This window comes from Cygnus atratus, chromosome 10, assembly GCF_013377495.2.
Source record: "Cygnus atratus isolate AKBS03 ecotype Queensland, Australia chromosome 10, CAtr_DNAZoo_HiC_assembly, whole genome shotgun sequence".
Lineage (NCBI taxonomy): Eukaryota > Metazoa > Chordata > Aves > Anseriformes > Anatidae > Cygnus > Cygnus atratus.
Window position 1 is genome coordinate 14086588 of NC_066371.1, and position 14593 is coordinate 14101180.

A 14593-nucleotide genomic window follows, 5' to 3' on the forward strand; every position below is an offset into this window, starting at 1 on the left:
ACATTTGCGTGGCCAGGGGCTGGAGTCTGGAAATCTCATTAAAAGGAGGAGGGTTATCGAGTTCTGGGGCTTTAGGAGAGTGGTTTTGCTGTTGCTTTAACTTGATGTCATTGCTGTAAGCGAAAATCTGTGTGGCTGACTTTGCGGGGGTATCGTGCGTGTCGGAAGGATTGCTATGCAGGGGTCGGGATGGAGGGACCGAGGAGGTCCCCACAGGGGATCTGGCAGTCACTGCCAGGCTCAGCTGGTGCTGCACCGAGGCCCGAAGCAGCCCCCACATGCCGCAGCAGTGATCTGTTGCTGCGCTGGGACGGGCGCCTCTTGTCCTGCATCCCTGCTGCAGCAGCGAGCTGTCTTCTGCAGCGGGCGCCGCAGCACTTTGACCTCCTTCATCGCTCCGGGCTTAAGTAATTAGCTACTGCAACCGTTAATATACGAAGGAAAAAAAATACACTTTGCAATTTTTGTTGTACTGCTTCTTCCCTCTTCTCTCTGCGACGCCTTCTGCATACATTGTTTTGGAGTCCTGAAGCTTATAACCTGCCCCAGCCGTAGCTCTCAGAAGCCAAGAAGTTCTTGGTATTCTGCCCGCACCCGGTGCTGCAGGAACAGAGCAGTTAACTTAGCTGAGGGCACTGATTTCCTCCCTCTCCCTTTAATTACCTTGCTTATCTACTGAGTGTCAGGGCTCTGACTTTTTCTCTCTTTCTTTCTCTCCCTTTCCTCCTCTCGTTCTCTCTGTCTCTTGCAGTATGCAGTACTGGGCCAGAAGGCTGGAGCAGGAGATTGATGGAGTGATGAGGATATTTGGTGGAGTCCAGCAGCTCAGAGGGGTAAGCTGTCCGTCTTTTACCTGTGCTGCCTTCCTCATAGCAATGAACGTTCTCATCTGCAGAAATCACCTGTGTGAATACTTGCAGCAAGTCACCTCTCAGCTCACTCCATGTGCAGGGGCATGGCTGGCTGTGCTTCTGGTTGCAAGTTGATTCGATGTCTTCATCAAGTGTGTGGCTGTGCGTGTGTTTTGCATCTGTCTGTTTCTCTAAGGCTGCATGTCACTGCTATCTGAGCATGTACCTGTGTTTCTATACGGCACACTAACTGCATCTTCCACCCAGCTGTTCCTCCAGGGACTGAAGGTAGTTTAATTTGTGTTTTAGTTCCAAACTTTGTTGACAAAGAAGGAAGCGTTCAAAGGATAATTTTGACTAGCTGTTGAAAGTTCTGCGTTTTTGAATATAGATTGCAGGTAAAGCTGTAGCTCCTGGCTTCTGTCTTCAGGTGCCACAGAACAGAATGGATGCCGTCCCCTGCCTCCTGCTCCCACCTCTGGCTTAGCGCGGGGCCTGGCTGCAGCAGGTGGCAGGAGCCGGATCTGTCGCATGTCCTGGCAGCGATGGCTCGGAGCTGGGCTGGGGCAGTGACAGAAGGATTTTGTTGTGCTCTGTGAGACTTGTGGTGCAAAGGGTCTTTAGGATCCCACTGGGTTCCCCTTCCCAGCACTGTTGTCAAGCTTAGCTATTTTGAAATGGAGTAAATTGAAATTAGGGTGACAACACTAAACAAATTAGTTGAAATTTGGGTGAAAAAACATGGAGGGCACTTGTATTTTCTCATGGCAGTGGCACGTTCTTCTTAAAAGCCAGTGGTTTGTGGGTCTCTCACTTTCTTACACCAGTAGCTGTACTGGTTTCAACAGAGTTGTTCATATTCTATACTGTTGGTTGTAATCCATTGTCTAAACGCAGAAGTTGCACTGGTTTCTTTTAAATGCATTTTAAAATGAGTTTAATTGAAGGCTTGCAAAACTCTTCATAATTCATCCATTGATTTACATTCATATTTGAGCTTCAGAATGGTTTATCTGGGTTTCGTTTGCATTCGTTTCCCTGGAACTGATACAAACTTCATGTGCAGCGTGGAGAGCATGTACACCATTTTGGTTTTACCAGATCTTTTTGATTGTATTTGTGTATTTGCGCAGTGCAGCTTGCATGTTGGCAAGGTGTTAGAATCAGAGCCGAGGATGCAAATTTTCCAGGCAGTGCATAGGCACAACAGGCACCATACTCTTTAGCAGAGCACATAAAAAAAAAAAAAAAAAGCTACTACACTTTGTAAATGTCCTCTCTTACAATTTATTCTTATTAGCTTTGATTTTGCTCCTTTGCATGTTAAATAGGTATATCATGTAATTTTTTTAATGCTGTAATTAAATAGAAATTACACCTCCAATTTGCCAGCACTTGACTCCTATTGGCCAGTCAGTCAATTACAGGTAAGAGAGCTTCCCACTTTTTCTGCTTAATTCTTCTGGTAGAACATAGTGCATCACTGTAGTGGATTAACACAAGATAAACTGGCATCAGAAGGACTGAAGTTTGTTTTTTTTTCTTTAACTTTTTTTTGGAACCTTCCTCTGAAGTGAGGAGCTGTGCACAGTTACTGTATCTGTTGAATGCATAGACCACCAGAAGCCAAGAAATAAGCTACTGAAAATTCTAACATGCAGCTGTTAAAACACCAGTAAAGCCTAGTGGAGGCTTTCTGTGGGTCTCCTTGGGGGAACTCGGGATGTGGAGTTCGGGTTTGATTCGTAAATGGAATATTGAGTGAATTACACTTCTCATAAAGACCGCGTTACTTGCTAATGCTAATGTGAAATTACATGGAGTGCTTCATCCTGAAGAACTCAGAGCTGTACTCACAGCAAGTCCTCTTACCGCACAGGTGTGCCTGGGTTGCAGTATGGGAAGTGCTTAAAGTCATAGTGGCACTGTAACCCGCTTGGGGGCATGAATTTAAAAAAATAAATCCCTATTCTGCTGCAACCATGGTGGAAATCTAGTGGGTGGCAATGAATTTGTAGGGTTGGAACTCAGTCTGTGTTTGTAAAGGGCACTGCGTGGGCATGACCTGGACGAGCTTCACCGACATGGAGGCGTGCGAGCAGGATGAAGGGTACCAAGCTGCAAAGCTGCTTTCTGAGAAAGAGCAAGAGCTGGAAGAACCATCTAGCTGGAAGTACCCACTGGGATTGCTCAGGAAGATTTGTCATAAAGGAGGAATAGCTCTGTTTGGGGCAAGGAGGAGTAAGGCAAATGGGGCAGGTAGATCCTGGAAGCAGAGCCTGATTTTAGCCAAAGCTTGCTCATGTTGTTTGCTTTGCTGCATTAGTCTGGGACATTCCAAGTGTCTGCAGAGTCCCTTGGGCTATGCAGTGCATAGGGAGGGGTATTAGAGGTGGGGCAGAGCTCCGGTGTCGCAGAAGACCAAACTGGTCCTTCTGAAGCCAGGAGCCTGTGGCGCTGACAGTGGGACGTGCTCGTGCAGCCTGGGAGCACTGGGGATGGTGCTGTGCCAGGCATGGAGCTTCCCTGCTCAGCTGGGGCCCAGCTGGCATTGTGACAGACTGGTGAACGATAATGAAATACGCTCCTTAAGGTTTTGTCAGGTGTACTTATACTTTTTCTTGAGTTGCTGTGAGTGGATGTAGACCTGTTCTTCGGTTATTGACTGAAATCGTATAACTGTTGTGGCATATGAGGCATGAAATTTATTGTCAGAAATATGGTGTCCGGGAACATAATGGTGCTGAATATTTTATCTTGCTGGAGTGCTGCCCACCCAAGAAGGGTTTTTATTTTAACTCTGAAGTAATTTCTTAGAGTTGGGGTACTAAGCATCAGATGTCGCTGCTTTGCTCCCCTCGTGCAGGTTGAAGAGGCAGTCATCTCGTGCTTCTGGGGAGATTATCCAAGCTTACTCCTTTCAGATGTTTCTCTGCTGGAGCAGAGTGCTTTTCTGTGGCAATTAGAGGAGGGTGAGAAGCTCTGAGATGCAACAGGGTCATGCCGGGGGCTTGCCTTTCAGGTGTGAGACACCTCCTTGCTTCTCTCCTTGAAGTCCAGACCTTGAAAACATGTAAGCGCAAATGTCGCCACACGTACATCTGAATGCTGTAGGGAGGACTGTGACCTTGCTGAACTGATTCCCTGCACAGTGGAGTTGATGCTTGTGGTACAGCATTGTGTTCGTTGGCTGGCCGGTTCCTCCAGGCATGCCTCAAAGCAAATCCCAGCATGTGGAGAGATGAGGGCGTGCTGCCTTTCCTCCCTGTCCTCGCTGCCCTCGTGGATCACCAGAAATAGAGAGCAGAAATCTGTACAAATATAACTGGCTGGCACAACGATATGTGGAACCATAAACTACTATCTAAAGAGGATGAAATTCTTCAAATAATTTTATTCTATGGTAAAGAATACTACACTAAAAATCCAGTTCCCTGACTTCTATCTCTTTCTTAGTGACCTTCTCCATGGCTGCGGTGGACTCTTCATTACTTTGTAGGACAAAAAATGTTTGGTTTTGGCATTTCCTGCTACAGTGCACCAAATTTCTGTTTCTTCCAGTATTTTGGCACAAGTAAATGTTGTTCACTTTTGACCAAAGTCAATGAGTTTGCTATTTTTCCAGTGCTTATGCTGCAAAATGTAGCATCTATAAGAAGGGTTGTAAGGAGGACCTGGGGGGAACTACAGGCCTGTCAGCCAGACCTCAGTGCCAGGAAAGGTGATGGAACAGCTCATTTTGAATGTAATGAGGTGGCATATTCAGGACAACCTGGGGATCAGGCCCGGCCATCATAGGTTCATGAAAGGCAAGTCCTGTCTGACCAACCTCATCTCCTTCTTTGACCGGGTGACTCGCCTGGTGGATGAGGGAAAGGCTGTTGACATTGTCTACCTACACTTCAGCATGGCCTTTGACATGGTATCCCACAGCATTCTCCTGGAGAAGCTGGCAGCCCGTGGCTTGGACAGGTACACACTTTGCTGGGTTAAAAACTGGCTGCACGGCCGGGCTCAGAGAGTGGTGGTGAACAGAGTGAAATCCAGCTGGTGACCGGTCACCAGTGGTGTTCCCCAGGGGTTGGTGTTGGGGCCCGTCCTCTTTAATATCTTTATTGATGATTTGGATGAGGGAATTGAGTGCACCCTCAGTAAGCTTGCAGACAACACCAAGCTGGGTGGAAGTGTCGATCTGCCGGAGGGTGGGAAGGCCCTGCAGAGGGACCTGGACAGGACGGGTCGATGGGCAGAGGCCAATGGGATGAGGTTCAACATGGCCAAGTGCTGGGTCCTGCACTTTGGCCACAACAACCCCATGCAGCGCTACAGGCTGGGGGCAGAGTGGCTGGAAGGCTGTGCAGAGGAAAAGGATCTGGGGGTGCTGGTTGATGCTCACCTGGACATGAGCCAGCAGCGTGCCCAAGGGGCCAAGAAGGCCAATGGCATCCTGGTTAGTGTCAGGAATAGTGCAGCCGGCAGGGCCAGGGAGGTGATCATCCCCCTCTACTCTGGTGAGGCCGCACCTCGGGTGCTGTGTTCAGCTTTGGGCCCCAAGAAGGGCATCGAGGCCCTGGAGCGTGTCCAGAGAAGGGCTACGAAGCTGGTGAAGGGCCTGGGACACAAGTCCTATGGGGAGTGGCTGAGGGCACTGGGAGTGTTTAGTCTGGAGAAGAGGAGGCTCAGGGGAGACCTTATTGCTCTCTGCAGCTACCTGAAAGGAAGGTGTGGGGAGCTGGGGGTCGGCCTCTTCTCACAGGTTAACTAGTGATAGGACTAGAGGGAATGGCCTCAAGTTGTGCCAGGGGAGGTTCAGGTTGGAGATGAGGAGACATTTCTTCTCAGGAGGAGCAGTCAGGCATTGGGACGGGTTGCCCAGGGAGGTGGTGGAGTCACCGTCCCTGGGGGTGTTTAAGGAAAGGTTGGACGTGGTGCTTGGGGACATGGTTTAGTGGGTGACACTGGTGGTAGGGTGATGGTTGGACCAGATGATCTTGGAGGTCTTTTCCAACCTGAACGATTCTGTGATTCTAAAACCCACTGCAGGGCAGACTGTGTTTGAGAGCGCTGAGGCAGGATGAACAATGTGCAGTGCAGATTTGGGGCTGGTGCTGGGCATGGGTCTCTGCACTGCTGTTGCCATGCCTCTCTGTGTCCCTTCGCAAATCCATCCACAGGCCTGATGCTGGAGCTCTGCTGCTTCCATCCTGTGCTGGTGCAGCATGCCCTGACTTACTGGTGCTGTGCTGGTGCTTGTGGTGGGACCAGCCAAAGCCACCACCTGGGGTTGTTGTGAGCTTCCTTTGGTGCAGTGGGCTGAGGCTGCCAGTCTCCTCTTGCTTGTTACCTAAATTGTTAGATCCTGTGTCTCCTGAAGTGAGCAGCTAGCTCGTCAGACCTCCTCCTCCTCCTCCTCCTCCTCAGCATTTTTTATCTGTGGCTGCCTGTTAATGGGCTAGTTTCTTTGAAAATTACTGAGGAAACCAAAGCCTTCACAATAGCTGGGGAAAAAACTAAGCTGTGTAAGTGCTGAGCTCCCTTCCTGCACTTTTCTGTGCCTTTCCCAGTTTCGCAGGAGGGCGTTAGCAGGAGCAGGTGGGTAGCAGAGCTGGGTCTGTCTGTGGCTTGGATGAGCAGAGCTAATGGGCCACTTTGAAGTCCAACCAGCTGTTTTTGTAACCACGTTCCCTCTTCCCTAGGGAGGTCAGAGGCAGTGCTTGGATCTGCCTCACCCGCATATGAGCGGGTGCTGGCAGGGGGGTGCGGATGTTGCTGGGTTTAGCTTCTGATGGCACTGAGGGAACACCTGGTCCGTAAAAGTCCAGATGGCCCTCCAGGGCTCTGCTGCAAGTGCTATGGCAGAAGTGGATGGACTTTGTCCTTGTAATCAACATCTCATTTTACTTGAGTGCATTTTCATTTCTTTATCTTCTGTTCTCGCTTGCTACCTTATGCTGTTTTCTCAGCTTTGTTTTTGCCAGTTTGGCATCTCTGCCTGGCAGCAGTGCTGCAGTTCATTGATCTGGTCTCTTGTGAAAGGGGAGGACAAATCCTGCTGGCTGGGGGCACAGAGACCAGGGTCTGTGCAGGTGTCCCCACACCATTGTCTGCCTCACAGCAGCTGCCTGTCCCTTCTGCTCAGCACTCCTCTGATGTTTCACCTCTGGTTTTCAAAATGTGGCCATCTTTGAGTTGAGGCAGCCACAGGTGAGGAACTGTGGTTGAGCCCTGCAAAAACAAGAACTTGGTTTAAAAAAAAAACAAAAACAAAAGCACAACCCCACCACATACAAGTAGAGTTCTGGCTTGGATCTGAAGAGCTGAAGCAGCATCCACCTCAAACACTGCTGCAGTCGCTTGCAGTAGCTCCCCTCCTGTGATGGGGTCTCTGCAGTGCCAAGCGTTTCACGTGGCTACGGGAGCACAGCCCCTACAAGACTGCTGGTACAGAGCTAGTGTTGTCTTAATGCCAGCACTGGGAGGTAAGATGCTTCTATCAAAGGGGCTGCAAAGGTTTTCTCTTCACCTTTTTGATCTTGGCTAACTATTGGCATAATAGTAATGTAGCCTAGGTCTTCCTAGGAGATGTGTCATGCCTGTTCTGCTCACTCTTGTTATCCCTGGGTATAGAAACAGTTACTCAGTTGTTCAGTAGGCATGGAGAATTTGGGCAGCGTTTATGGTACCTTTAAATGAACCCTGTTAGAGAGTCGCTGCACTGTGCTCTGCATGCACTGAGGAATGCGTCTGTTCTGTGCAGCTGCTGGGTAGGGCAGGCCCTGAGAGGAGGGCAGAGCTCTGCTCCTTGGACACCTGAGCCTCGTGGCAGAGTTGGGAGTGGGATGCCAGCCTCCCGAGACTCAGTCCAGCACCACGATGTGCAGACTGGACTGCAGGACTCTGCAGCAGAGCACACCTGGCTGTTTCCTTTCGAGATGTCCACCTCCTGCTGCAGGCTGGGGAGAAGCAGAGCCTGACGCCTGTGTTGTGTGCTTGGGGCAGAGAGGAGGGGTCCGAGGGCAGAGCCTGCACGTGTCTGCCTGGTGCTCGTTGTTCTTCTCCCCGTCTCCCCCCAGCCCACTTCTGCACGCTGTTGCTGTGCTCTCCCCGTGCTTGATAAGAGGAAGTGCGCGATGCCAGATAAACGCGTTCCCGTTCCAAACAGCTTGGGTTTATTTTAATCTGCCTGGGCCGTTCAGCAGCCTCAGCACTGCTCAGCACCGGCCATGCAAGGAGGGCAACGTGCTTGTCCGTGCGGCAGCTTGGTTCGGGAAGGGAGATTCTCCCTCACCCTTTGTGCAGGCTGGTGCCTTCCACTGCCAGCCCCATGCACCCATCGTCTTACTTTTCCCCTCTTCCTCCCTGCGAGAACCACATCGCATCCATACTGGAAGGGAAGATGTCAGGGAAACATATGCTGCAGCTTTTTGTACATTTGCATAATTTGAGTAACGTGCATGAATAATTTATAGCTGCACGTGGCCCTGCCCCGAGCCACCGTGCCCGTGCTGTGCGTGGCCAGGCTGCTGCCGACATAGGAGCCCTGCTTTGAGAGAGCAGACGTACTTGGCAGAGGAAGATGAGGCTTATGGTTGTAGGGGAAGGGCAGGCTGGAAGTCTGAGGCTAAAAGGCCTTTGGGCTAGTCTCACCCGCGCTGTTTCATGGAGCCTGACTCTGGCAGTCAGCAGCAGCAGCAAACCATTGCCCAGCACCGTCCCGCTGTTTGCCAGCTCTTAGGTGCGCGAGTTCTCAGACTGGAAAGCTGAGAGTGCCAGGTGGGTTTTCTAAAGGAGTGGCCTGGGTGGTCGAAAAGGGGTTTTTATGCTCTAGTGAATTTTAGTTTAAACTATATTTGGTCCTTCCCAATTGTTTGAAACCTTTGGCTGGAAAGCAGAGTGCAAAGGGGAAGGAGGTGCAGGCACGCATGCGTACTGGCTCATCGGTGTTACCCACTGGGAAACTGAGGCAGGTGGTCAAGCTGCCCGAGGCCACGTAACAAACATGTGGTGTGGCCCAGGCCGCTCTCCATCAGGTGTACAGCATGTGTCCTGAGGGGGATGTGTGTGGAGGGGTAACAGGCACAGAAGCAGTCCTTAAAGCCCTCGCTTTGAACCTTTTCACTCTACAGAATTACTCCGGAAAGATAATATACTTGCAGTTAGTTGGTGAGTTAGCAAAAGCAGAGGGGATTGCTGCTGAGTTTTATGGAGTCATTTCTGATTTATACTGCTGTCAGCGACAAGTGAAACGAGCCCAGTATTCAACAGACTGATGTTCAGGTGCGCACGTTCCTGAGTGTGCTTCTCTGCACGTTGGGTCCAAAAACGCATCCGACGTACTTCTCCAGTCCGCAGCCACGTGGGTGCGATCCTCATGAATATTCAGCAAACTGCTGCAGTTGGTGGTGTTGCCATTATGCAGCCGTGTGAAGCCTTGGGGACGATGAGACCTTGGTTAACGTTTCCAGAGATGTCTTGGCCTGGCTGTCCTGCCCCTAGCCGGAGGAGGCTGTGTGGTCCTCACACCCTTACCTGTTCAAAACCAACAGGCAAAATCTAGACCAGCCCTACCGGAATGCGAAATGAATAATTAGGTGGAGATCATCAAAGTTTGCTGCTTTACAAACAGACATAGATTATTCTTTAATGGAAAGTTAATTGTTTTATTGTTCTCTCCAGATGGTTCTTTTCCCTTTCATTCCCAGGGGAATTGATGTAGCCTGGGATTCAGTCTCCTGTGAGTGGAGCTGGTAACCAAAAACGTAACTCCATCACACGTCAAGATAGAAAATAAAATATGTATGTGTGTTCCATCATAGTTTCAGGTTTTAGACATTATTTATAGGCTGCGGGTGGTCGTGTGGTTCTCTCCCTGGTAGGTTGGTGGGGTCAGCACTTGGGATCAGACCCTGCCGAATCCCATGTTCCTTGCAGCTGATCAGGCACTTTCAAATGCTGGACTGCAGAGCAGCCTGTGTTGAAATGTGCAGCTGCACTAAAAGCTTTAGGGAAGGAAACTGTTGTTAGATATTCAGGGTTATTGTATGGGGGAAGCAATACAATGTCATTTCTCTGTCATTCTGTACGAAGCAATGAAGGAGGGCTGGAAAGGTGGGGGAGAACACAGCAGAGGTGAGCTTTCAAAGGCCCATTTGTGGTTTTTGTTTTAGTGTGGCTTAAGCCTGGTAAACTGCAGGTGCAGTCTTGCATGTTAAGTGAGCATGTTTACTGTTTCTCATTACAACAGATTACCTTTGACACCTGATGTGAATAACTTGAATGGCACCCTTATTTCAAACACCCAGCAGTGCTGGCCTATTGGCCCGCAATGATTCTGCTGGTTTTGTTACTTATATCCTTCTAATTATTTAGAGTCAAAATACTACTAGAAGGGGGGAGAGAGATAGTGGAGTGTGATATTAGACCAGCCTGTTCTCATTGAAAATCCTGCTGGTCTGCTTACATCGGAGAGCTTTACTCAAAGGCTGAGGATGTCAGGAAGGTGAGCAGGTGAAGGAAGGAGATGAAGCAGGAAGGCGATGCTGGGGTTATGGATTCTTGTTTTCCTTCTGTTGCTCTCTTGGGCTGAGTAGCTCCAACTGACACAAGTGCAGCATCTCCTTGTTCTGATACATTCCGGGGGGGGGGGAGGGTTCTGTTTCGCCTTTGGGGATTTTTATTTGTCTGGTGCTTTTGATTCAGTTACTCATGGGGCTTCTGGTTTTACTGTTTTTGTTTTTTTTAATTGACCTTTCATACCTGTAAGCATCTGGGACAGATGTCTTTGTTCAGCACCTACCACAACCAACAGCGTCATGTTCTGGGGGCACTGACCATAGTATACACATTAAATGAAAGTGCGGAGAAAAACCTGGTCTGAATGAAACATGGGATTTCTCTGTGCAAAGAGATGCTGTGAATTAGAGGCACGGCTGTTTCTACCAGGGCAGTTCCCTAAATGCCCAGGTGATACCTTGGACGATGGGTGGCAGGATGTAGGTGCTTGTACGTGTCAGAGAAGCCACTCTAGGGACTGTGTAAGCAGTAGCATTAATTCTCATCCGTTGGATGCCCAAGCAAAGCCTCCGCTTGTCGCTAGGAGGAAGGGAGCAGGTTTTCTGTTCCCTGCTGGGACTGTAAGGTCAGGTAAATAGAGAAGGACGAGACAGCAGGGGGTTATGTGATATTGATGGGGTTATGTTATATTGAGGAGCATACAATATTGTAATGATAAATGTTGGGTTACTCTTTAAAACAAACAGGCCGTTGAACATACTGTGGCTGGTGAACAGAAGGAAAGAAAGGTGGATTTATTCCTGGTTCTTCTAAAGATCAGTTACACTGGAAAACTCGCTTCACTGCTCTGCATGCTGTCGTTTTAAATTCTGAAAGTTCTTTCATTCTGTTTATCAAGAATGACGCTGGACCTGAGGTTAGGGACCTGGGATCTTCTAAGGAGCCTCAGTTCCAGGTTCCCCTGGCACTGATTGGCCTTATGGTACTGCTTGTGGGGAGCATCAACAGTTGCTTGTTTCTTGCCCTAGCAGGGTGAACCTAGGATGCTCAAGACAATGTGTTTAAAATTCAACCTGACTTTTGTCCTGTGCCCCTTCTGCAGAGCATTAGCACTTTGGAAAATCACGTTCTTCCTTCCTTTTGTAGTGGGGGAAGAGATGGCTGCTTTACATCTAGTGATAACAGACATGAGGTATATACACAGAGAGCATTCACAGCATCAAAACAGCATATGTCTGATTCTGAGTATAAATGATAGCTCCAATATATTCTTATGCTCTGAGTCTTGTTGTTCATTGAAAAAGAAATCATAGCATGATAATACCATGCTTACATCTAGTGCATTTCATGGCTGATTATTAAAATTACTTGCAAACAAGTTCGCTCTCGCTTCCCAATATAGGAAAGGAAAACGTTACAGTCTGTACGCTGTAAGTAGGTAAATTGAGGCTTAGACGAGGGAAATCCCTCCTCTGCACACTGAGTCTGATGGAGGGCTGGGAAGGGAACCTGGGAATCCCGACTCAAAGACTTGTCTTCCTTAATAACTGTTCAGTTTGTCACCTCTGGCTCATTACTACATCTATCAGAACTGAGCAATGGATCCTAGGAAATACAAGTGAGAAAGACAAACCCTCAGCTTTGAATTCTCCCTTAGGAAACTTTATTTCTGGCATGTTTCACAAGTGGCAGCTTCTTTTTTATATTCATGGGGTTTATAACGTGGTGTTTTCTCTGCAACTCTGCGCTCGGCTCCCTCCCATCAGCAGGTGATGTGCCTTGGTTCTTGCCTCGCCTCTGCTGTTGGTGAGAGTTTGCAGGGCTGTGCTCCTGATGCAGTGCCTGAGCAGCGCTCGATTGCTAGTTTTCCCTCCTCCTTAGATGTGTGCTAGCTCTTGAACGACATTTTGAGGTGCCCGAAGCATTCTGTGGAAGAAAATTAATTGGTTTTGACAAACCACAGCAGTCCCTTGGGTGCCTGGGAGTGCAACATTTATTGAAACCAGGCAGGAAATCAAAACGCTCTGGTGTTCATTCACCTCTAGTGCAGCTGTATGGAAGGGAAAAAAGGAATCCTTAACCTTGTTCCGGATTTTCACTCTGACATTTGGATTGTCTGCTAACTCTTTTATTAAAACCTTTTTCTTTTAAAAGAGTTTAGTGGTCATAAAAGATGCCAGAATGATGGCCCGGGGACTAGTTGATCTCTGCATATCCCACAGAGCAAATGCAGCATCAGGGCTAACTTCCTTGCTGTCGTGCTTCTGCCTTGACCTGCGGCACCCCAAAGGAGGGAAGGGAATTGCAGTTTTTCAGCACTTCTCAACTTGGCCTCTCTGCTTATACAACTCAGTAAGGACTCAGACTCCCGCTATTGCAAAACAGCATTAAGAAAGGATTTTTCATCGCAGCTGTAGATATAACAACTTCAATGCAGACCTCCAACTGAAAGTCCTCTGCTAGCAGAAACCATCTCCTAGCCCCACTCTTTCAGGAGTCTGGCCTGTCTTCCTAACATATGGGTTACAATATGATTCATCTCTAAAACATATGCTGGTACCCAGAGCGAGTTGCGACCGTTGTTGTAGCAGGAGGTGGCAGTCATGAGAGGTGTGCTGCGGTGCCTGCACCCACAGCCACCTGGGTGCCCTTCTGCCGGACGCAGGTGTGAGCTCCCTGGTCCGCTCTGCACAGGCTGGTGGTTCACCCTGAAAAATAACCAGCAGTGGTCTTCAGGACTCTGAAGGCAAGCCTGGAAGATAAGAAGTGCTCGTTCAAACAACAGGTAGCTCCTGCCCAGTTGTGGTCCCCAAAAACAGTTGGTTTCATTATTATGTGGGCTGTCCCTATCAGACTTTAAGGTGTACCTGAGTACAGGGGAAAGCTGTGTTAGGGGGGTGGTTTGTGCATGTTCTTGGCAGCAGTGTGCTGGGATGTCAGGATGAGGAGCCAGCCTTGCCCTCAGAAACCCTGCAGGCTGGCTGAGGCCCCTGCTGGTGGTTGGGGTGATGGAGATGGGGAGGTGATGAGGACAGAGGAAGGAAGTGCTAGCTTCTCAAGTCTCGCTCCGAATTGGCTCTCTTCGCTTAGCCCTTGGAAGGACAGAGCAGGAGCATGTGGTGAATGCCAAGGGGACAGAAGGGGAGACCAGCTTTAGCAGCTCCTCAAGACAACGCAGGTAACATGACTGTGGCAGTGGGTAGAGCAGCGGGCAGCTGCTCGCTCTGCACCCTGGTGAGATGGGGAGAACTCCTTAAGCAATTAATTAGCGCAGCTGAGAAGCCTGAGCCCAGTGCTAACGGTACAGCTGTACCAACACAGACCTGCACACATGGCTTGCACACACACCTGGGGGATGTGCTGCCCTGGCAGCTCCCTCTGCGGGAGCGGGGTCCAGCACTGGGTCCCCGCCTGCCCCTTAGCTGCTGCCCAGGGAGAGAGCTCGGGAGGGGGACGCTGCGCTCCTCGGTGCCCGAGGGGGGTGTGGGCTCTTACAGACCCTGTTCTGCCTCGTGCCTGCTGCCGGAGGGCAGAAGCTGAGGGGTCAGCAGGTGTGATACCTGCCGCCTGCTTACATGCTGCTGCTCCGGGGGCATGGTCACCCAGTCGGCATCTTGGTGGCCTTGCACAGAAAGGCTGGCTTTCCTCTTTCCTCCTCTCTAGTTCGTGCTATTTTTCTCCATCCTTCTTAGCTCCAATTTCAAGGAGACAAGGAGTCATTGCCCTCCCCCGCCCCCTCCCAAAAGACATAAAAGATGGTCTTTTTTCAGGTGAAAACTTCTGGCCTTGGTGTTTTTTTCCAGCTTGGGACCTAGCTGGCAGCTTGTCTTGGTGGTTTATGAGCAGGCTGTGAAGCATTGCATTATCTGTTGCCTTAAAAGCCCGCTATTGAGGGAGGCCACAGAAGGGGTAATCAGTGATCCTAAATGCATCTGTGGCAGGTCTGGACGGGTGCTGCAGGAGAACCAGCACTCGTGCAGGTGGGTCAGCATGTGGAAGGCTCGCAGGAGGAGCGGCTGTGACTCTAGTGCTCGGAGCTGATGCGCGCATGGCAGTGCTGTTCTTTGGACCTGCTGCAAGGGCTTCTTTCCTTTTTTCCTTGTCTAATAATTCTGCATTCTGGAATAACAATTATCTGCTTTGGATATCAGTGTCTGTAGGAAACTGGTTCCAGCTGAAATTGTAGATTAACTGCTTCGAAGCTTGTATCCCAGATGCCAGTAGTGACA

General features: G+C 49.5%; 1 protein-coding gene across 1 annotated transcript in view; it reads left to right on the forward strand.

Moving 5' to 3' along the window:
• Positions 1–14593, forward strand: part of CACNA2D2 (calcium voltage-gated channel auxiliary subunit alpha2delta 2) — a 193155-nt gene that overhangs the window by 24124 nt on the left and 154438 nt on the right. The window contains exon 2 of the mRNA XM_035546621.2: positions 752–833. Coding sequence (XP_035402514.2) covers positions 752–833 — 82 coding nt within the window. The remainder of the gene's footprint in view (positions 1–751; positions 834–14593) is intronic.